The sequence below is a fragment of the Podarcis gaigeae genome (genome assembly GCF_964106915.1).
Source record: "Podarcis gaigeae genome assembly, chromosome: 2".
NCBI lineage: Eukaryota > Metazoa > Chordata > Lepidosauria > Squamata > Lacertidae > Podarcis > Podarcis gaigeae.
In genome coordinates, this window is record NC_139679.1 from 84209429 (window position 1) to 84230807 (window position 21379).

General features: G+C 39.8%; 2 protein-coding genes across 20 annotated transcripts in view; one reads left to right on the top strand and one right to left on the bottom strand.

Annotated features, from left to right (window-relative positions):
* Nucleotides 1–15601, top strand: LOC310838641 (uncharacterized protein). 18 transcript variants are annotated; one of them, XR_014561090.1, is made up of 5 exons: nucleotides 60–165; nucleotides 338–442; nucleotides 569–728; nucleotides 1162–1264; nucleotides 1545–1659. XR_014561090.1 is itself a non-coding variant. In XM_083726189.1 (4 exons), exons 1-4 carry the CDS (start codon nucleotides 149–151, stop codon nucleotides 15307–15309), a joined length of 234 nt encoding a protein of 77 aa, XP_083582315.1. In that variant the 5' UTR covers nucleotides 66–148; the 3' UTR covers nucleotides 15310–15601. The 18 variants fall into 18 exon arrangements, 8 of the variants coding, with proteins under 8 accessions (XP_083582315.1, XP_083582317.1, XP_083582316.1 ...); XR_014561091.1 differs by having other exon boundaries at nucleotides 1162–1244; nucleotides 1424–1659; XR_014561092.1 differs by having other exon boundaries at nucleotides 1162–1244.
* The window catches only part of DENND6A (DENN domain containing 6A), a 27079-nt gene continuing 9039 nt past the window's right edge, over nucleotides 3340–21379 (bottom strand). For both annotated transcript variants that reach the window (XM_083726181.1, XM_083726182.1), the window contains exons 5-20: nucleotides 20496–20576; nucleotides 19259–19364; nucleotides 18851–18930; nucleotides 17915–17977; nucleotides 15609–15664; nucleotides 14676–14798; nucleotides 12822–12917; nucleotides 11777–11871; nucleotides 11174–11239; nucleotides 11015–11079; nucleotides 10789–10878; nucleotides 10503–10556; nucleotides 10312–10421; nucleotides 9211–9313; nucleotides 8501–8575; nucleotides 3340–6934 (exon numbers count right to left, since the gene is read on the bottom strand). In XM_083726181.1, coding sequence (XP_083582307.1) covers nucleotides 6809–6934; nucleotides 8501–8575; nucleotides 9211–9313; nucleotides 10312–10421; nucleotides 10503–10556; nucleotides 10789–10878; nucleotides 11015–11079; nucleotides 11174–11239; nucleotides 11777–11871; nucleotides 12822–12917; nucleotides 14676–14798; nucleotides 15609–15664; nucleotides 17915–17977; nucleotides 18851–18930; nucleotides 19259–19364; nucleotides 20496–20576 — 1389 coding nt within the window. In that variant the 3' untranslated portion in view covers nucleotides 3340–6808. The remainder of the gene's footprint in view (nucleotides 6935–8500; nucleotides 8576–9210; nucleotides 9314–10311; nucleotides 10422–10502; nucleotides 10557–10788; nucleotides 10879–11014; nucleotides 11080–11173; nucleotides 11240–11776; nucleotides 11872–12821; nucleotides 12918–14675; nucleotides 14799–15608; nucleotides 15665–17914; nucleotides 17978–18850; nucleotides 18931–19258; nucleotides 19365–20495; nucleotides 20577–21379) is intronic.

The window sequence follows — 21379 nt, forward strand, 5'->3', positions numbered from 1 at the left end:
AAAGAGGCGCAGGGAGTGCTGGGAAGTGTAGTAGTCTCCCCCCTCCTTTTTTTCTTATATCGGCTTCCCGTCTGCCGTTTCTGCAGCAGGGAGTGCTGGGAGTCATTGTCACCTCGTGCTGAGCTTGAGGCCTAGCCCCTTCGTGTGGATGGTTAGAGAGCAAAGGTAGCTGTGGAGCCACCGGCAGCCATAGACCTCATTCCCACAAAGCAGCAAATGCAGTGGCGGCGAACCCAGTCCTGGACTATATCACTTCAGAGTTTGGGGGTGGAAATCATGTATATTAAAAGCTAGATGCTAGGCGCTTCTGCTTCTCCCTGACATGCTCTATTTCTAGGTGCAGGGAGGAGTCCTATGAGACTGTACTTGTCGTTGGAAGTGGTACAGCAGATTTACCACTGCACCAGCCGCTTGTGAGACTAGAGTATACTAGAAGGAACTGGTAATGTCACATTAAATCAAATCCTGGATCCCCAAATCTCTGCTTCCCTCAAAAGTAATTCTTGCTCATCTGGAAGGATTAATGACACAGACACATCCTTTTCCCCACTCTTATATATTTCTGTAGTTAATCATGTTATTTCTCATGAAGGAGAAGGCCATGATGATTTTAGATTGCCTGCATTTGAGAGAGTGGTGCCTGTTCATCTTTCAACTCAGGATCCTGTTTAATTATTTCCTTGGAATTTTGAAGGAGACATATTCCTACATAATGAAAACAACTCCAGGTAGATGGTCCCCAGATTTATTTGTCTATAAATGATGCTTGTAATGAAAGCAAAGTGGGAAGGGCAACAAGACTTCTCAAATGTTAATAAATGTTTGCTATGAAATATTACCCATCAGTAGTTGTGCTGGATTGCAGGTTATTTGGAATTTAATATCTGATATGAGTATATTAATAAATTCTCAACTCCATCTACAAAAAGAGAAATAGCTTCTGCTCAATCCTAATCTGGTTTATAACAGAATCACTAGAATGAAGTACTGTACATGATGAGGTCTTGTCACTTGTGTTGCAAGACAGAGGTGTCCTTAAATTGTTTACTTCGGATCACTGTTTTGGTATAGGGTATGATATTACAGCAAGGGAAAAGGTCGGCTGGGATGCCTCAGCAAAAATAGATTCATGGTAGTTCTGTTTGATTATTATTCTTGCAGCTGGCAGTTGACAGGTGGAGGCAGAGTTCAAGGCAAGAATGCTGCTACCACAGCACAGAAACACACTTATCATTCCTCTCCAGGTATTGCTCTTCAGTGTCTGGTATGTCCACATAAAAGTTCCCTTCAACTTTTTATAACGCTTTTCTTAATAACTTAATTTTGATAGAGTTTAAGTTTCATAAAGACTTTAGAAAGGACCAACTGTTTATTATTGTAAAATAAGTATTGTTTATGTCACCCTTTACCAACCTTGTACTAGAGCTATTTGTCACTGATGTGCCAAGAACTCTGCTGATTAAGTCACATGCTTTTTCAGGGCACCCAGACCAAGCGTTTTCCACACTGTCTACATCTTTTCCTTTTCTTTTTTTGTACAAAAGGTTGGAACCTTCTTAATGAGGTACAGGCCTTCTTGAAAATGAGCTGAACAGAATTCCAACTGTCTCACCATGGCCATTGTTCTCAATTAAAAGAGCTTCTTTTGTTCTTTTGCTATATTTTCGTTTTCACTCATGTGCTCATTTACTAAAGGTTCTTTAGCTAAAGCTAGATCACAGTAAAAAAATATGTGCATTGTAAAGATTTTCCTCATTTTTTTTCACTGCACAGCACATTTATGGTTCCAAGGATCCCTGTAAGTCATTTCAAGAATTTTTTTCCTTTTTAGTAATAGGCACTTAATTAAAATAATCATAATGGATTGTTATCGTGGCATCTTGCTTTTGTGAAAACAGGACTCCCCTCTGTATGGCCCCAAAATCTGCTCTAGAGGGTTAGGGGACTCACTGGGTGCATCGAAGGGCACAAGGCAGAGGAGAAAGAGGAATTCCATTGTGCCCATTAGGACGGCATTGGATCTATCCTAAAAATAGTAAAATGTGTCAACTATTAGTACCTGGACTTCAAAGGTAAAGCTCAAATAAAATGCAATATGTGTTGGTCTAGGTGCACCCTTAAATTAGCAGTAATGGCCTTCTTGCCCTTGCTGATAAATTTAGCCCTGCTGTCTCATAATTTGGCACTATTATCTCTTGGCCTAAGGGCTCATGTTTCACTGTAACGATTCAATTGGTGTTGTTCTACTGATGGAAGGCATCTTTCTGCCATGGACTGGCTAGATGCAGAGGAGTGGCGGGAGGCACCAACTGGAGAGCCCTCAAGGAAACCCTCAGGGAAGAAGACTCGGAGCCAGTGGATGGGTGGTGGGATGACGGTGAATGGTCAGAGAAGAGGGAGCAGACTAAGAGAGGTGTCAGAAGCAGAAGAGGTAACAGGGTTTAGTGAGCAGGAAGAGGCTGTGGCAGAGAGCCAAGGAGTGGGGCCAGGAGACAAGTGAGGCAGGCTGCTGAAGAATCCAGGGAGTCTCCCCTTCCTGCTGTGACCAGCTCACCTCTCCCCTGCTCTCCTAGAACTTGCAGTGAAATGAAGAGGGCAGAGCCATGAGAGATAAGGTGATGGAGCTGTCGGCTGCTGGGGAACGAACCTGGGAAGGAGCCTTAGAAAGCTTTGGGAAGGTGGGGATCTTCAGTCCTTGCAACTAATTCATTGGGTCTAGACCTACAGGGAAGGGTTGCTGTGACCATTAGGACTGAGTTGCTTTGTTTCTTTGAATAAAGAGTTAACTTCACCGCCATCAGGTGCTTTATTATTTTATTGCTGACCTAGCCAGCTCCTGACACTGTCAAGAGTGGAAATGGAAGGGAGAACATAACAGTAGCCTTCTGGATCAGTCCAATGTCCCAGGTAGTCCTGTCTTCACAGCAGCCAACAATATGCTTGTAGGAAACCTGCAAACAGTACTTGAGCACAGGAGCGCTCCCACATCCCTTGCCCAGTGATTTCCAGCAACTGGTATTCAGACGTATTACAGCCTCCATCTGCCAATGGAGCACCACCAAGTGGATACCGTCTGTCTCTGGTATGGTCCACAAAGAAGGCAAGAAGGGACAGGCAAAGTTGGGGAAGCAGCACAAGACTCGAGGCAGTTGCTGCTGATAAGTAGCATGCACTTTGACCCAATGCTTGCTTCCCCAAGTCTAGTGTCAAAAGTCCCACACAGTTATGCATAGGATTTCAGCCGCAGAATTATAAGCAAGAATGAAGTTCTTCATAGAAAGAATTCCACTGGATACATGTTTTTATTTCATGTGGTTTACTGAATAAACACGGACAAAGTTTATGTAAAAGTGAAATTTATTTGCCTTAAAAAAATACATTTAGAAAATAAGCTAATGTAGCTAGTTCCAATATACTATGCAATGCTTCAGTTAATGAAGATTTAATGGCCGTATTTTAAAAATGCTACTTAGTTGTGCAAAACAGTGAGTTAAATATTAATGCAATAGTGGCATAATTGTCGAAGTCCTCTTTTATACATGTTATTCTCAACTTCTGATTTGGAATTCATGTAAGTGAATATAAAAAATACATCTCCTTAAAAATACAGAGGGTAGTGTATAGCTAAAATTAAAGACTCTAAACAATGGTACAAAATGTCATAGAAAGGCAGTCTTTTTCCTACAATGGGCCTGAAATAAATGAATAAAATGTGGTGGAGTATTGATCATCATTAAATCTTGAGCCAGCTGTTGCATTTCTGCTCCTAATGGTAACATACCACAATATACTGGTACATGTTAGAATTGGTATAACATTCTTGGAAGGTTCCTCCCAAGTCCTATTTCATAAGAGTTATCAAACTCCTATGTTCTTGTGTTCAAAAAAAAGTTATGCATCTAGCAAGAATAATTTATTACAATGAGAAATGGCTCATTATGCATATATTTATAGTATATACATTAACCCTCTTCAGGTATTCTATTTCTCTGTAAAAGTAAGTGGAGTGGAGAGAAATGCATTAAATGTGTACTACCCAGAAGCTGGGAGCCTCCTGTACTTGTGAAAGGTCTCAAGATTTTTGAACCCCCAATTTAAAATCACACATCCAGCATCCACAAACCCAGAAGGGCTCCCAGCTTCAAAAGTTTGTTCTCCAGCTCATGGAGGTTGAACTTAGCATACTTGTCCACACTTGTCTGTTGCTTTTACTTGTGGACAGAATACTTGAAGGTTATTGTTATAGGAGGGAATCACAAAAGGCTTCCCTAGAGAAACAGGAGATTAAAATCAGCCTCTTCTTACATAACCACATTCTTTGAAGGCAGTTAAAATTAAGTATTATGACATGATAGCAAAGCACCTAATGCACTTAACAAAATTGGGACGGACATTGATTTGATGCAAGTTAGTATTCCTGTTGCTATTTAACTGACATACTTTGGTGTAAACGATCATCATCCAACCCACCAAGGGCAATCCACACACACAAAGCGGTTTTTGCACATGATCAGCCCCATGTGTGCATAATGGTGCTGGAAAAGATAAGGCCCTAACATGGGGCCGGGGAGGTGAGGTAGCTCTCTCTAACCACCACCATACAAAGAAGGCTGCAGCTGTCCTCAAGGCACTCTCATCTCCCCATTCGTGTGTGGGCATGAGGAAATAAGAGGCATTTAGTTCAGCAGCCTGGTCTATGTGCAACAAACTCCGCAACACATTCAATGTGTATTTTCTGGAATGGCCATTATGCAAAGTTTATGTTAATCAACCTTTGCCATTTTAATCTTTGTGCCACAATTTAAAATTTAGACTTATGTTAGGAAGCTTAAGACTTTAGACAAGAAGCACCCACTTAATTTTAATTATGTTTTCTTTTTTTAAGGGGGGCACCACTAGTTTTATATTCTAGAAACAGATCTGTGACCTGATAGGTAGTAAATTCACTATTACACACTGTAATCTCAAGTCATTTGATTCAGATGTCTCAGAGCTGATGTGAGAGGGAGGAAAATCACAAGTCTTTGTGCTCCTCTTCCCTGGGCTTCCATGTTCCTTTCCATAGTTTAAAATAAGCTTGAGCTGCTGTAATATCTGAACTGCATAGACTATGGTTACCTCTAATCACACTGCCTCAAAACTAAGAATGAATCAGGTTTCAGTCCTGGGTGGGGACACAATCAAAGTGGATTAAAAAAACAATGTTTAGTTTCAGTTTTGTTCTTTAAAAAGCTCAATTCCCCACCTGTTTTTTCAAATGTGAAATTCAGTTTTAAAAATGTAAATATGAAGTCTAAAATACCAACTAGGTTAATATTAAATAACCTCAATATAAGCATGTTGGCTCTAAAAGTTACACTGTAAACTGAATATATTCATATACAGTACCAGATCCATTGAATTAAAGGAGGCTTTTCTATGTATGAAGAACTAATTGGATAATTTATCAGATATTAATATTTACATTCCACCTACACTTTGCCAGGTTACTTCTGTTGTATCAGTCATGGGCATTTCAGTTTTGATTGCTACTTTTGTTTGATTCTGTGAGGCTAGGGCTTGGCAAAAGCATAGCGAAGCAGAAAGGAGCAACGCTGGAGAGAGGAGAAGACAATTGTCCAGTGTTCAGTTTCCTATACTCCCAAACTTAACCTCACAAACTGTCATGGATGCCAAGTGCAAGAAAGAATCTACATGCAAATATTTTAAAAGGTTGAAGAAGGAAAGCACACAAAATATATGTAGTGAGGCAAAAGGCCTGGTTACAAGAATGAAACAGTATAAATACTAATTTAGTTATTAATTAGTAGGGCCCCAGTGGTGAGATGTGCACCATTATTTAGGAAATAATAAGATTTATCCATGAGAATGACTTAAACCAGCCTTTTTTTCTTGCTGATTTAAACTGGGATTTGTACTGCCTTGATTTAAAATCAATACACCCTGCAAACTATGATAAGCAGTAACCCGAGTTTTCTCAGTTGAAATACTAGAGCAGGCTCCAATTATTGTAATTAGGAATGTGGGGAGAAGATACATGGACCTAACAGAAGGAAAATGGAGGAGTGTCCAAGACTACAGGGATGATCGCAATTGTTAAACCAGTGTGAGAGCCAGGGTGGTGTACTAGTGGTTAGTAATGGACTAGGACTGGAAAGATCTGGGGTTGAATGTTCACTCGGCAATGACTCTCACTGACCCTCAACCAGTCACTATCTTTCAGCCCAGTCTACTTCAAAAGGTTGCTGTGAGGGTAAAAGGGTGGGGAATCGTATACAGTGCCTTGAGCTCATTGAAGGAAAGGCAGGATATAAACTGAATAAATGAATTCAGGTTTGGCCATCAGCTCTGTAATAACTGAACTGAATTATAATATTTAGTAGACTAGCATTTGAGATCTTAATAGGAAGTAAAATATCAAGACGTAGTACTCACTGGACAGCTACTAGCTATTCCATTAAGTGTGATAGTCATTGAAACCAACAGGAATATTGCTTCCCCTGAGTTTAATACAATTGGGCAGATCAGCACCCATTTAAGAAGCTCTGCAGTGTCTGCACTGCATTGTGGAAGTTTAAGATGCATGCAGATGTTCAGTAAGAGCACTTAATTTTAAACGTATGCAAAAAAATACTACTAATAATAAATCAGTTTCTTCCATATTCAAGTTGAACCTAAGGGGCTGCTTAAAATAATGTTTTAAGTATTAACACGGTCTATACTTTGCATGTCCACTGTTCTTTGCAAGTGCCTTTACACCTTTCAAATGTGCAATGTGGTACATATGGCTGCAGAAAAGTTCAGTTAGTCACGTTGAGCCCGTTTTGATGAGTATACCCTGTAAATCTTCTGGCAGTGCAAGAATAATTGAATCAATGTGCATCTGTAACTTTTCCACAGTGCCTGGTTTCACAGGTAAGTTTTCTCCATCAGCCTATAACCACAGAAATTGCAATTAAAAACCCATGGTCATCTTAAAAGAATCCATAAGAAGTCAGCATTTATGAAAACAAGCATGACAGAAGAATCAGGAAAATACACACATTGGCGAAATATTAGTGCAAGCATCCAAAAAGAGACACAAAGTGGTTCATGTGTAATTGAGACTAAAAGGGCCTCAGTACATTCAGGATTCATGCAAGCAGATAAGCTTTCAACACTCTTCCGGTTTTTAAGGGAGAATTTGCATACAGAAGGTCACAGGTTCAATCCCTGGCATGTCCGGGTAGGGCTAGGGAAAGATTCCTCTGAAATGCTGCAGAGACACAGCTGGTCAGTGTGCACAATATTGAGCTAGACAGACCAATGGTCCGACTTGACATAAGGAAACTTCCTATGTTCTTATTTAAAATCAAGCTTTGGTTGAAGTGGTCTCTCACACTGAACAGAAGTGATAACAGATTTAAATAAAATTTAATGGAAAACACAACTACAAAATATTCTCTAAGAATGTTTGTAAATGCAGTTCTCTTCAGTAACTACATGCGACCACCAGAGGGATTTACTATCAAGAAAGCATATTCTGCAAGTAACTTTCTTCAATCTCAAGTAAAGCTGCAGGTAGGGAAATGTTGGAAGTACAGTAGTGATGTACCTTTATAATGCAAGCTAACAAAGGAATGGCTACCTAGATCTGCTGGAAAGCAACAAGTGTGCCCATGGAGAAAATGCAAGTAAGCCGCCTCAAGAAGCGGAGCTCAAGTAGACATATGACAGCATGTCAGCCAGCAATAAAAAGGGAGTAACAGTGCTAAATAAGAGAGAGAATGAACCTAGGATATGGACTATTGCAACCCACATCCTTCCAGTCTAGGCAAGAAACTCAGCAGAGAAAGCTTATCGGTGCTCAACCTGCTACCTCATACCCTTTTCTGGTCAGGAGTGGAAAGCATGCACAGAAAACGATAGCTGTGTGCTGGATTTCCCTAGAATCACTTTGGCTGCTGTGCAGGTTTTCTTCTGATAAGAAGGGGAAGAACATTCACGTTAAATGTTTTCTGACAGAGGGGGTTGCAGTATCTTAATTATGAGCTATTTTCCATTGCCCAGTTAAGACAGAAGTCAAGTAAGACTAGCTCTTCCCATAGGACTGAGAATCTGCTCTAGAGGTCTCCTGAGTATCCTTGTGATTAAAGATGAAGAGTTATGTTGGGCCTTTAGAGAGGCTTGTTAATCATGCTCTGTAGCTTTGTTCTTTCTCCTAGAGAAGCCAAATAATGGAGCTTCTTTAAAATCACTACTCTTCCCCCTAATAATAGTACTCAGAAAATGAGATGATTGAGCATTCCAGCAGGTCTTGGGGACAGGTCCAGTATGACAAGTACAAGCTAAGCAATGAGTCTGTGGGGGATGATGCAAACCTCACATTTCATTAGTGAATTCAAGCTCTGATGGAGTAGATGATACTTGACTAGACTAGTAAGAATGAAACATAACACAAAGTACTGATAATGGATGAATAGTACGTTGAATACATTTACCCACCAATTTGTCTACCTACCACTTTATCCTTTAATTTCAAAACTAAATCCACTGTTTCCACTTCAGTATGCTTCTGACTCCAAAAAAGCAAATCCTGTCAGAAGAATATGTTCAAAAATCAGATTCAGTTAATTTCTTTACAATGACAGCACGGGGAATTTTTTTATTATTATTATTGGAGCTTTAGGAAATGTCTTAATTGCCCACTTTATTGAGTGGTAGCCCCTGTACCAAAGACAGTGCTGATCTCCCAAGGGCCCCTTGATTTTGGAGAGAGAATTTCAGAGGGCACAAAGAACTCAAGTTAGAAGACAGCAGCTGAAAAGACCCAATGTACATAAGGGAGAATATGCATAGCCCTTTGGATCCCAGCCATTAAATAATGCTACTCCAATCAGGGCTTATCCACACTTCCTCTCGTTCCACTACTTTCCCCCAGGGGAAGCTGCTCCTTAGTGCTCCATCGGAGCAAACGGGTATTTGGGTCTTCTCCAGCTTGCTGTTTGCTCATAATTTAGAGCTAAATAGTAGGTTTTCCCTGGGAAAGGAGTAGGACAAGGGGAAAACTGCTTGGGGCCCATGCTTTCTAGGCACAGGGCAAATGAAAAGTGTGGAAATGCCCTCACTGGCCATACCATTTAAATTGGGTTTTCAAGGACAAATTATGCTTTTTATTTCTACAGGGAAGACAAGGAAGAAAAAGCTTAAAGCAAAGCAGTTTTTCCTGACCTCATTACATAGTGCTTCTAAGTGCAATGCCTCCAGCTTCTGTGTCATTTCTTTCCGCCGAGTCCTGAACCAACCGTCAAAGTTGTAAGATTTCAAAAAATGCCTTTAAGACAAAGGGGAAATTAGTTCTACTAGTGGAACAAGGTGAGACTTCAAAATCAAAGTTACAAAGTTGCTCTGCCAAGCATATGGCTAGAGGTTGACATAAGGTACTTTGGCTTTCAAAAAGCTTTTGACACAGCATCTCACTAAAGACTCCTGAGTGAGGTTAACAGTTGTGGAATAAGAGGAGTGGTTCACTTATGGGTCAGGTGTTGGTGAAGTAGGCAGCAGAGAGTAGGTTTAAATGGAAAAATGAAACCTCCGGGTATAGGGTGATATATAAACTCAATAAATAATAATAATGTAGAAAGTGGAGTCCCCAAAAGGACCTCTCCAAATTGAGTGAATTGGGTAGTAGAATGACAAATGTAACACAATGTAAACAAGTGTAAAATGATGCACAGTGCTACAAAATTTTTTTCCACATACTGTATATGCTCAGGGGTTCCAAAATGGTGGTGATTTATCAGCAACAACACCTTGGGGTTGACCCAGCAGTTGGAAAAAAAAGATTAAATCCATGCTATATCATGCATATATCACTATCATAATGCCATTATACAAATCTATAGTGCGACCACACTTGGAATACTGTATACTATTCTTCTTGCTTCATCTCAAAAAGGTTTGTTTATTATTTCATTTATAAACTTCTTCCCACAAAACAAGCAATTTAAAAACAAGCAATACATAAGGCTTTGTACATCAGTACTAACACTTTGAACTTAGCCTGGTAGCCAACTGTTGATCAATTAGTCAAGAAAGTCCACAACCGATATATAAGACTCTATTAATGTGAAAAACAAGTTAAACATATTTGTAAATTTCTGTAAGAGAAAAGGGGCAACAACCATGACATTATTTTACAAAGCAGTTCGGTTAGCATTAGAGGCAAGTTTTTTGTTTTTTTTTTGCTGCTTCCAAAATATTTTTAACATGAAATTTGGATGTCTCTCAGGCTGTAATCTTAGCAATAGTCAAGGTATAAAACAGCATTACCTGTAGAGTCCTATCCAGTCTCCTTTTAATCTAGAGGTGAGCTGAGGCCCTGCTTTCTCAAGAGTTTTCATAAATTCCTCTTGGTTGAATGGTTTCAACTGTGGCGGGCTCTATGAGAGAAACACAGCTATAAGCACAGAAGCTGGCAGCTATTCACAAAATGAATATTTAGGTTATCAATGTATTTTCACCTTCCAAGGTGATATGCTCTTTTGCAGAGGCATCAGGCTTGCTACGTATCGTTCCTAGAACAACAAACAGATGCAAAAATAATGATGTTGAATCTCTGCGTTTGGCAAATCCATATTATTACATTTCTTAAGCATTTTCTGACGGCCGTTCAAAAGCTGGCCTCAGAACCCCCTGTGACTACTCTTCAGATTAATAACTTTATTTTAGCTTCTTAAAGGTTTAGATTACAAAGCTTTGGTTATGTTCACTGTTCAGTATAGAAGTGTCATAGACATAGCAGCTTACTAGAGGAATAATGAAGCTCTGGGTCAGTTCCAAAAAATAACGACGAAGGATTATGCTTTGAGCTTCTCCGGGACGCTTCTGCTGTACTCCCTAAAAAAGGCAATCACAGTAAACGAGAAGAACCGTAAGCTATAGCAATATACTGTTGATAAGGGTATCTAATATTTAACAGACTTTATACTATGAGTACATTCATATAGTAGTTCAACTACAAGTCTGAAATTACCTTTTGTAACTGCTTGATGATTTCTTCATCTCTGTTCAAGTATGACTTATAAGATGTATAAACACCTATGGGGGGAAAAACAACCACCATGGGATTGTCCTCTGGTTGTGGCCCATAACAATATTCTGCAAATAGTAGGTTATAGTGATGAAACATTACCAGGCTTAGAATCCAAAGTCTTTAAGTTCTTTAGCTTTTTCACTTTCACCTGCTTTGGTACCTCACCTGCCAAAACGAAGAAAGAGACACTGTGAGTATAATCACTCAGATACTAAGATCTGAAGAGCCCTGGGCATGCTCATCCAAGAGGTTCTTGCACATCTTTTGGTGTAACCATGTAAAACCTAAGTTTAATACAATTTTGTAAACGGCCAAGCTTACAAAATATTTTCATAGATGAAAACATAAATATTCAGCTTGATGCAGAGTTTTGTTGGTTTAAATGTACACTTCATCACATTTCAAAGAAGTTGGAAATACATTATGAAAGATATTACTTTGCATATTTTTTCCTATCACTACTTATACCTATTCCAGTTCAGTTTTTGCAAAGTCTAATCTATAAAGTGACTTGAGTCAACTGAAGAGGCAAAACCAGCCTATAGATTTTCATTAAATCGAAACCACCTCTCTACTCCTTAACAATAATCCCCCTATTATTTCATATTTTGTTCACATTTAACTAAGCTAAAGGAGGAAAGACAGTAACTTGTAATACTCTGTACACTGCAGAAGAAATCTTCAGTCAATTAAAAAAATTACCTGACAGTTTAATATCTCCTATTCGGATGATGTGTGGCCAGTGTTGCAATGTTTTAGCAAAAAATGGATTTGTCACTCCCAATATGACAGAAGGCCTGAAATATGGAAGATTATCAATAAGATCAATAACCTCTGCATAGATTTAAGGTAACCACATTCCAGAGAAGCAGTCTGGATAGTCTGTTGTAGAAAAAACCAATAGTAGCCTTGTGATGAACTGAAGACTAAGGCTTGGATCTACAGTAGCCTTTCCATGAAGAGGAAAGCTCCTTTCATTGGTGCAAGGGGGAAGAGGAAGGACTAATTAATTAATTTTCATTAATTTCAATAGGTCTACTCTGCATAAAACTAGTTGAATGTCACCCATACATAGGAATTCTGGTACACCATATAGGATCTTTTTTTTTTAAGCAGGTCCCTAACTGCAAATTTATTTATTTTAAATAATATATAATCATTTGACAATTATTAACAGTAATCAACAAAGCTGCTCAAGAGAAAAAAAAACCCTTTAGGTCCACAATATTCTACAAGAAAATATTACATAATGTAAAATTACAATGCTTTCAAAAAAGACAAAACATACTTGAATCTGTTTTTATGAGAGGCCATTACTTTCTTGACAATATTGTGTTAAGGGGTAACCTGTTTTCCCAGAATTTATTTCTAGAGTCCCTTGCAATTCTCACTCTTAGGTGTTATTTTTCCTATTATTGCCATATAGGATCTTACTGGATTTAAGAAATGTTTATTATGATTAGGAGGATGTCTTGACAGTCCTGTAATCAGAATTTGTATTAGTACAAGTTGAAACTCTATATACTGGAATATATCAAAACATCAGCTGCTTTCTATTTTCCATCTCTCAACACGAGACTCCATTAAAACAGTTGACTGTGGCCTGCACTGTTAGAAAACTGAAGGGCAGGCCTTTTGTTAAAGCTTCCTAGGCTGAGGTCCCTAGTCTACATGGATCCTTTAAAGTCAAAAGTTATGATTAAATGATGAGTCTAAATATCAAAACTGTATAATCCATTTTACTTACGGGGTCTGAGTACGAGTGGTATATTCTTTGAATTCACTGTCATGTATTGTAAAATAAGGCCTAAAATCACTATAGTACTTCAGAGGTGAGATACAGCTGTGAAATAAACACACAGAAGAAAAGTGGGTGAATGGAGAGAGAGACATTATTATAAATTTACTCTATAGATTATCAATTGAAGACAGGGTATTTTTCATGATTTTGGAACATCCCCTACCCAGGGATGTCAGCTTGGTGTTGACATTATCCATTAGATTAAAAAAAGAAACTCTCTTGGCTTCTTACAGATAAATTTTGCTACATCGTTGCTATTTTACTACTGTCTTTCAAAATACATGCTACTGAACTGTTACCCTTATCATAATAGAGAACATATTTTCCAAATGTGGATCCTTATGTGGCCAAAACAGCACACAGTGGTACCTTGGGTTAAGAACTTAATTCGTTCTGGAGGTCTGTTCTTAACCTGAAGCTATTCTTAACCTGAAGCACCACTTTAACTTATGGGGCCTCTCACTGCTGCCGTGCCACTGCGCAATTTCTGTTCTCATCCTGAAGCAAAGTTCTTAACCCGAGGTAATATTTCTGGGTTAGTGAAGTCTGTAACCTGAAGTGTATGTAACCTGAAGCGTATGTAACCCGAGGTACCACTGTACTAGTTAGAAGTATCAGCAGACTAAATGAGTGCTGGGGGAGGGATGAATGAAGTGTCAAAGAAGAAAGCACAGCTGGTTCGCTGAAACCCTGAACAGGAACTCTCCACCCTAAAACATTTTGTCCCGAGTCCCACTTGCTATTAATTTAATTCTATTTTCGAAGTGTTTGTAAGCTGCTTCGAACACCTCGCTTATTTTCAATAATACAGTGGTACCTCTGGTTACGAACTTAATTCGTTCCGGAGGTCTGTTCTTAACCCAAAACTGTTCTTAACCTGAGGTGTGCTTTCGCTAATGGGGTCTCCCTCTGGTGCACGATTTCTGCTCACATCCTGGGGCAAAGTTCGCACCCAGGAGCAGCTACTTCCGGGTTAGCGGAGTTCACAACCCGAAGCGTGTGTAACCAGAAACATGAGTAACCAGAGGTACCACTGTACTTTAAAGGTATTTGTTTAAAATTAAAAAGACATCAACGAAAGCTTTAGGGGATTAACTCCAAGTCTCCACCAATTGAAGTTATGGTAATCTGTCCTATTGGTGGTGAAACACAATCCATGTCCTTCTGACATCCAATTGTGTCTATCCACAGGGAGAACAGATTTCTGCTTGCACAACAGTACTTCCTTCCTCTCCTTCCCCATGTAGACACCCCCAATGCCCCATAAATCTGGTCTGGAGGTTTGGGGGATGCTCAAGAGTAATTTGGGGGGTCCAGCACTTCCAATCACACAATGTTGGATATCACTCATTATTTTGAAGCATTTGATAATATTAACTTCTCAGAAAAATTCACTGTAATTATTATTATTTAATCCACATTCCATGCTTAAAAGATAATGCAAATTACATCAGCTTGTGCAAGTAGGGTAGCAGGTGTTTCCTGAAGGTTTGGGGTTTGCACAATTTGTGGTTTTCTTTTAAGTGCCTTGGAAAACAAGAACCATTCTGGGTCACTAAAAAGGCAGAGGGTGAGGCTGGAAACCCTGCGAAGACTCTTCTCAGACTAACAGCAATAAAAAAACCCCCTAAAAGTATTAAGGTTTTGCATGCTTTTCAAAACTTTTCTTCAGTTTCGCAGGGGTGTTGTCATTTTTAATGAAAACCAAGCCATTCCTAGGATTCTGCTAGAGCCTTCACATTCTGTGACTCATGGTGAGATCACAGTCATGCAGCTTTTTTGATTCCTCCATATGTTTACCTTACAAGTGCCAAAACGGTTTCTGAAGACTCTGATGGTGATGGTGCCATGACAACAAGCGGTTCCCCTAACAACACGAGCTCCCATAGCATCTGGATGTGAAAGAACACTGGCAAGAAACATCTGAAACAGATTTACAAGAATAGTCTTTTTTTCTTTTCATTTTCTCTCTAGTTATAGCAGAGAGAGCAGAAGCAAAGAAAAGCAAAAAAGAGAGGCGGGGAGAAACATGCAACTGAAAATGTGACCTTGGCTCACAACCATCTTGAGAGTCTTAGATATGCCTGGCCGTTGAGGCTTATTGAAGGGTGTAAAAAGGGAGGGACAGGAAGGTCCTAAATATAAAGTGTGGGTAGATCTACAGCCAGAGGCCATACAACTACAACTGTCCAGCTTTGGCCAGGTTATGTGGTGGCCAAAGACATAATTATTTCACTGTGTTGCACCTGCTATAGAGAGCATAAAGGTGCTAAGATATTTGGACAGGGCTGCAGGAATGTGGTCCAGTGACAAGAAGAATATGAGTACTTTCTCCCTTTACTCTCTTGCAAACTGTATCCCTGAGAAATGGCAGAGCTTATATTAAAGGAGTAATGAAAATCTGTGTTCTCAATGCACTCAACAGAGAGGCTGAGAACAACAACGTAACATGTCTCCTCAGAAATATGCTCCACCAGATTAAATGGGACTTACTCCCAGGTAAATGTATACATATTTGCAGGCATATTAATAATAAGTTAAATTAATTGTCACAACGTTTATAAACAACCCCCTCCTTTTGTATGCTCTAGATTACCAACAACGCTTCGCTTATGCTCAATATCCATTTGCTAGGCAGTGATTAAAACCCTCAGTGTTTGAAACTCTCTTTGATGGGGTATGACAGCTTCAGGACTTCAGAAAGATTAAGCCAATATGCCTTCCAGTTTTTACCTGAAGAGATCAACTTCATGGACAGTAGGCAACGCAATGGAGACCTGTGTGTCTGCCTAAAAGCAAAACAAAAAGCTTTTGGTCAAATTAGCAGCAGATCACGCGATAAAAGGCCGGGTGTACTGTGCTACTTTTAAAGAGATGATGAACTCTCTTACTAAGTATATCACAAAAGTATTGACTGGCTCTGCTCTCTTATGGCTGCTGTCTTAAGCTTCCCTCACCTACCCACCCACTCCCAGCTAGCAGGGCTTTATGGAGCATCAGGGACCCTGCTACATCCACAGTCTACTATTCATGGCAGCTTGGGAGGAAGGCATGGGGCAGGCAGTAAGAACATTGTGTCACCCTGGAGCACTATAGCAGGTAGATTGGCCCAGACCCACTCCTTTTGGGGGCTTTGGCTGGCTCCCACTGGTACTTCCCACCTAAATATTCAGTGGCTAGCAGGAGGCTGAGCCAGGAGAGCTGGGCAGAAAGATAACTCCGCTCATTCCATCCTCCCAATCTGGGAGGATGGGGTTGGAATTCTCTGCCTGTTGCCTACAGTGGCTAACATTCTCAGAGTTACTTTTTTCTCAGTGAATACTTCAATTGATACCCTGAACGGTGTTTCACAACTGCTGCTCACTGGGTCAACATTTTCAATGGGCTATGTACTTATAACCCCAAGGTTTTGTTACTGGTCATTCGCCACCAGTTCCAATCCCATGAACATATATATGTGCAATTAACATTTTTAAAATCCAGTGTACATCACTTTGTATTCGCTTACACTGTATTTTATTTGCCATTTTATGGCCTACCCACACAGTTTGGAGAGATCCTTCTAGAGCTCTCCACAATCCCTTTTTGGTTTAACTACCCTGAACAATTTGGTATTGTCAGCAAACATGGTTACCTCAACTACTGTATTTTTCGCTCCTTAAGACACACTTTTTCTTCCTAAAAAGGGAAAATGTCTGTGCGTCTTATAGAGCGAATGCGTGGTCCCTGGAGCCAAATTGCCCAGGGGTGAAAAGCAGATCATGCTTTTTTTTTTGAATGAGGGAAGTGGGTGTTGAAACAAAGCTGTTGATCGCAAGCGATCGGAAGCGAGATCAAAGACACTAACAATAAAGGAGGCTGCCTGGGAGGGGGGAGGTAAAGACAGCAAACTTGCAAGGAGAGGAGACGAAGACTAAATCAATGAGGAGAGAAATTAGAAGAAAAGAAGGGACAAAAAACTGCTCTAGCTAAGGAAAAGACACCAAGGCAAACAAGAGGGAAGAGAGTGTAGAAAGGAAGCAGCTGATCGGTGGGATCGTGAGAGAGATAAGGGACAGAATACAGGAGGCTGCCTGGGAAGGGGGAGGTAAAAGCCCATGGATCCTCAGGATTTTTACATTGGATCACCCCAAATTCACCATCAGATCACATGGCATGTCCATGGCTACAGCCTGCACCAAAGAAATCACACACCCACTGTTGCGTGGGGCCGCAATGGCGCAAAAACGTGATTACAAAGCACGGAGCCACATGGATCCTCAGGCTTTTTTGCATTGGGCTACCCCAAACTAACTGTCAAATCACATGTCTGTGGCCATAGCATGAACCACAAAAATCATACACCCACTGTTTTGTTCAGATTTTTTTTTTCTTGTTTTCTCCTCTAAAAACTAGGTTCATCTTATGGAGAGAAAAATACAGTACTCACCCCTCATTCTAAATCATTACAGCTACGGTAGAAAAGCACACCTTACTTTTCTAAAGTAGGCTACTTCCTGCACACATCTCTCTTATCTCCCATCCAGGCATGCCAAAGGCCTTCTCAGAGTTCAATGAAACTTTTGAGCAAGGGGGGAAAAACCAACAGGGCCAGGGAGGAGTATGGGAAGAGTCATAAGAGCCAGATAGGGAGGCTTAGAGGGCCTCAATTAGCCACTGGCTACAGACCAAGGCCTACAGACCAAGCCTGTGCTGGAGGGATGATATGTTAATATATGAATTTTATGATTTAAAGGGGCTTCAAATAACTTCTTGAGGTATTAAGGATTAAAGTAAGACACAGGGCTTGGAGGCAAGCCGTACTATGCTTCAGCTTTAACAGACAGAAAAGCTTATGGAATCTAATCTATGTCTGCAAAAAATGTTTGTGCAGATTTCCACTTTCCAATTCCTATGCTACAGTTTTGTACTTGCAACTCTACAGCTAGTCCTCATTTACAAAACACACATTCCCTTATACTTAAGGTCTGGAAATGACATTTGAAAGTCAGCCCCTTGTTTTGATGGAGTATTTAAGTGGCAGGTGAACCATTCACTACCTGTTGTGTAGACTGTAATACTTGGGTTGTTCCAGGATTGTCGTGGCAGGTAGGAATCCGCACCTTAGGAAACAGATATCATATGCTCCATTTATTATTAAGAATAATACAAACAACCTAATATGCTAAATTGACAAGTTAATAGAGGCACCAGTATTGAAAGCAATACTTAGCTAGAATTATATTGGTACAAATATTTATTATTAATGTTATTTATTAAATTTTGAGATGACCCTTCATCTGAGGATCACAGGGTGGTTTACAATATAAAAACACAAAAATGTGCAGCATTGTAACAAACAAACTAAAATATTCTTCCCTAAAAACCATTGTGGTGGTGGTGTTTTTAAATGGTTGAAATGACCAAGAGCTATACCTTTGTCAATCTCAACATCCCAACCTATAGGTACAGTACTAGCCCTGTGGACATCTGAAGTCTTTAAAGAAATAATGAAAGAACAAACAGGGAGACATACTGAAGCCACTATTAATTACTTAAGAGCAATAACAGAGAAGTTAATTTACTTCTGTGTTTTTTAAAATTAAGTAAATACTAACACAATGTCCATTTCATGAGTGCAGCTATGGGCCTGGTCTAAATAAATACTCTTCAGTAATATGGATTTCAATAGGTCAGTGTAAATTACATGTTTAAATTACTCCCACTGAAATAATCCAGCTTCAGGAGAATAAAGAAACACATGCTGACAAGTCTAAATATGATGGAGGAAATTCAAGTTCTAGAATACCAGAATTTTCATACATATCCCTTCTAAACAAATACACCCTCTGCTCCTATCCATTATGTGAAGCTCACAAGCATAAAATCAACGCAAACATACAGGGACTACGGTTTTGAAAAATGTTCATTGCATTGTTACAAAGCCACAGCATGAATTCATACAGCAAACAAGAAGGGCAGAGGCTCAGCATTACCTTCATTACAATGCCCATAATAGGCAAATGTAAGGTTTTTCCTGGGACTGGTGGTGGCCATCGATCAATATCGCTACAAGCTGAAAAATAATAATAAAGCAATAGGATTTGCATGTAAAAACAACAACAAACCCTCCCTTAACAAATATCTCTTAAGATTTGTGGTTTATGAGACCTACCAACAACCCACCCTGACCAAGGCTACAGCTTCTGTTATGCCATATGGCTTCTCAGCGGGCGAACTGGCAACCCACACATGAATAAACACCTTCCAACCTACTGATCTTCTCAGCTGCATCCCCCCCCCCCAATCTGAACATCATATATTCATAGTGCACTGCAACTTTAAAAGATCCCCAGAACGGCACAAATGTGCAGTTAACTGTAATTTGCAACAATATTACCAACCTGCTTCCAAGAAAGGTTCGTTTTTTTCAAAATATTCAGGTGCAATTTTTCCAAGCACAGTGTGGAAAATGTGGCTATAAGGCAGCTTGCTGATCAGAACCAAGGACTAGTATAGGAGAAAGAAAATAATCTGAAATTAATCTTTCCTCAAGCCAGTACTGGTATTTAGAGTTATAAATTAAGCATCAGTTCCTCACTAAATACTTATAATGCCTATAATTAGCTGTTTTTTTTTTATTCTGCTACAAGCAGTAACATTGTTCCTAACCTATATGATGCATCTATTATGTGACAATGTCTTAAATGCGGAGAAAGTCCATGGGGCAAACTGGGAAGACTGTGATTTTGAGCAAAGCATCAGCAGGGATGGGTGCTAATCTCTCCCTGTTTATCAATCCCCCATCAGGGGCGAACAAAGGCTAACCGACACCTGGGGTGGGGCAAACCGCTGGCTGTGCATGCGTTGTGCCACTATGTACGACGCATGCGTGGCGTGGCTACGTACGACGGATGTAGCAGTTTGCTGCCAGCGCCGTCCAAGCGCCATATGGATGATAGCGGGATCCTATGCTTGCAGCTGCAGCAGTGGCGGAGGGATCCCATCACTGTCCATATGGGGCGGTGGCGGCAAACCACTACGTACAACGCATGTGCGGCATTGCTACATACAGCACATGCGTGCAACACCACACATGTGTTGCATGTAGTGGTTTGCCGCTGGTGCCACTCGAAAACCACACGGACAGTGGCAGGATCCTCTGCCCGCGGGGTGTATTCTTGTCACCCCCCTAGACATGGCACCCAGGGCGCACGGCCCCCCCCTTGCAATGCCACTGTCCCCCATGTCAAGTTGCAATATCCCCCTGCCGCGTGTTTCCCCCTGGGGGTTCAAGGTTTTTCTACTAACATGCATTTGGAAACTTGTGCATAACTAGATCTAAAAAAGGGAGAGATTAAATATGTTGTTCACTGCATTGGGGGCGGGGGGGCCAAAAAGCAAATATGGAAATAAACCAGATTGTCAACAGTAAATCCAATGAATCAACTACACAATTTGTAATCCAATGATTCCTTTACTTACTTATCTCCAAGACTGTACATTGGATATATTACTTTGCATTTATGCATGCTGGTTTTAGTCTGAAAATTAACAGCCAAGACTAAGGGCATTCACCTCTCATTCTTAAACACATTATATGATTTCAACAGAACTTATTTCTTTCCAAAACTAGATTACCTTCTGGAAGTAGCCTCTTTTTAAGGTTTTGTCTTGTACTTGTCTGAAATATACATAACCATAAAAATATGCAGGATCCTTCTGTAAAGAAACCAAAACCTTTACTGTTTTTAAAAAAACAAATACATTCCATAATACTTTATACTTTCTGAGCAATATTTCAACTTTAGGGATGAGTCAATTATGTACAAAAATAAAATGAGAATAAGCCTCCTTCTCATAAGAGAATCAGTTTTCATATTTCATTTTACTTAATGCTATATATGGCACTGTAAAAAATACTTAAGTCTTCAACCCATCTGAATATGAAAGGTAAGAAAATCCATTGTTATAACTTAGAAGCAAATGTTTTCCGAGATTGTTGAAAAAATCTTTGCATAGTTTAGCTATATTTTTATAACTAGGAATCTGAACACAGAAAGGAGGCAAATAAAAGCAAGCCTGCTATAAAATAAAAAATGCCTCCATCTAACTTGGGCTGTGATTCTAACTATATTTAAAATAAAATAAACTTTCAAATAAATATACTAATCATTCAAACTACTGAGATTTAAATTCTCTTAAAGGCTTGAATAGGTTACCAATAGTAAACAGTAATGGTTTACAACTTGGTGTTCCTGGAACCCTCTGCATTTTGCAACCATAGGTGTGTGCTGAATGTATTCTAGGGCATGTATAGGAAACCTGTGGCCCTTCAGCCCCAGCCAGCATAACTAGTACTCAGAGATAACGGGAGTTGGAGTCCAGCAATGTCTGGAGGATCACAGGTTCCCCATTGCTGCTTTATGGTCAACTGATACACAACTGAATGTTCACCATAGATACTCCTCTGCAATAATCAGGAATTATTTGGCAGACAAAGTAAGGGTTTCCCCCAAAACAGA

What these genes read in the sequence shown, in the direction of transcription:
- LOC310838641 (XM_083726184.1), top strand. An exon ending in GAGTATACTAGAAGGAACTG is followed by an intron (nt 443 to 1,161) that starts GTAATGTCACAT and finishes TTATTCTTGCAG; the next exon opens with CTGGCAGTTGACAGGTGGAG. An exon ending in CACTTATCATTCCTCTCCAG is followed by an intron (nt 1,245 to 2,282) that starts GTATTGCTCTTC and finishes TGGACTGGCTAG; the next exon opens with ATGCAGAGGAGTGGCGGGAG.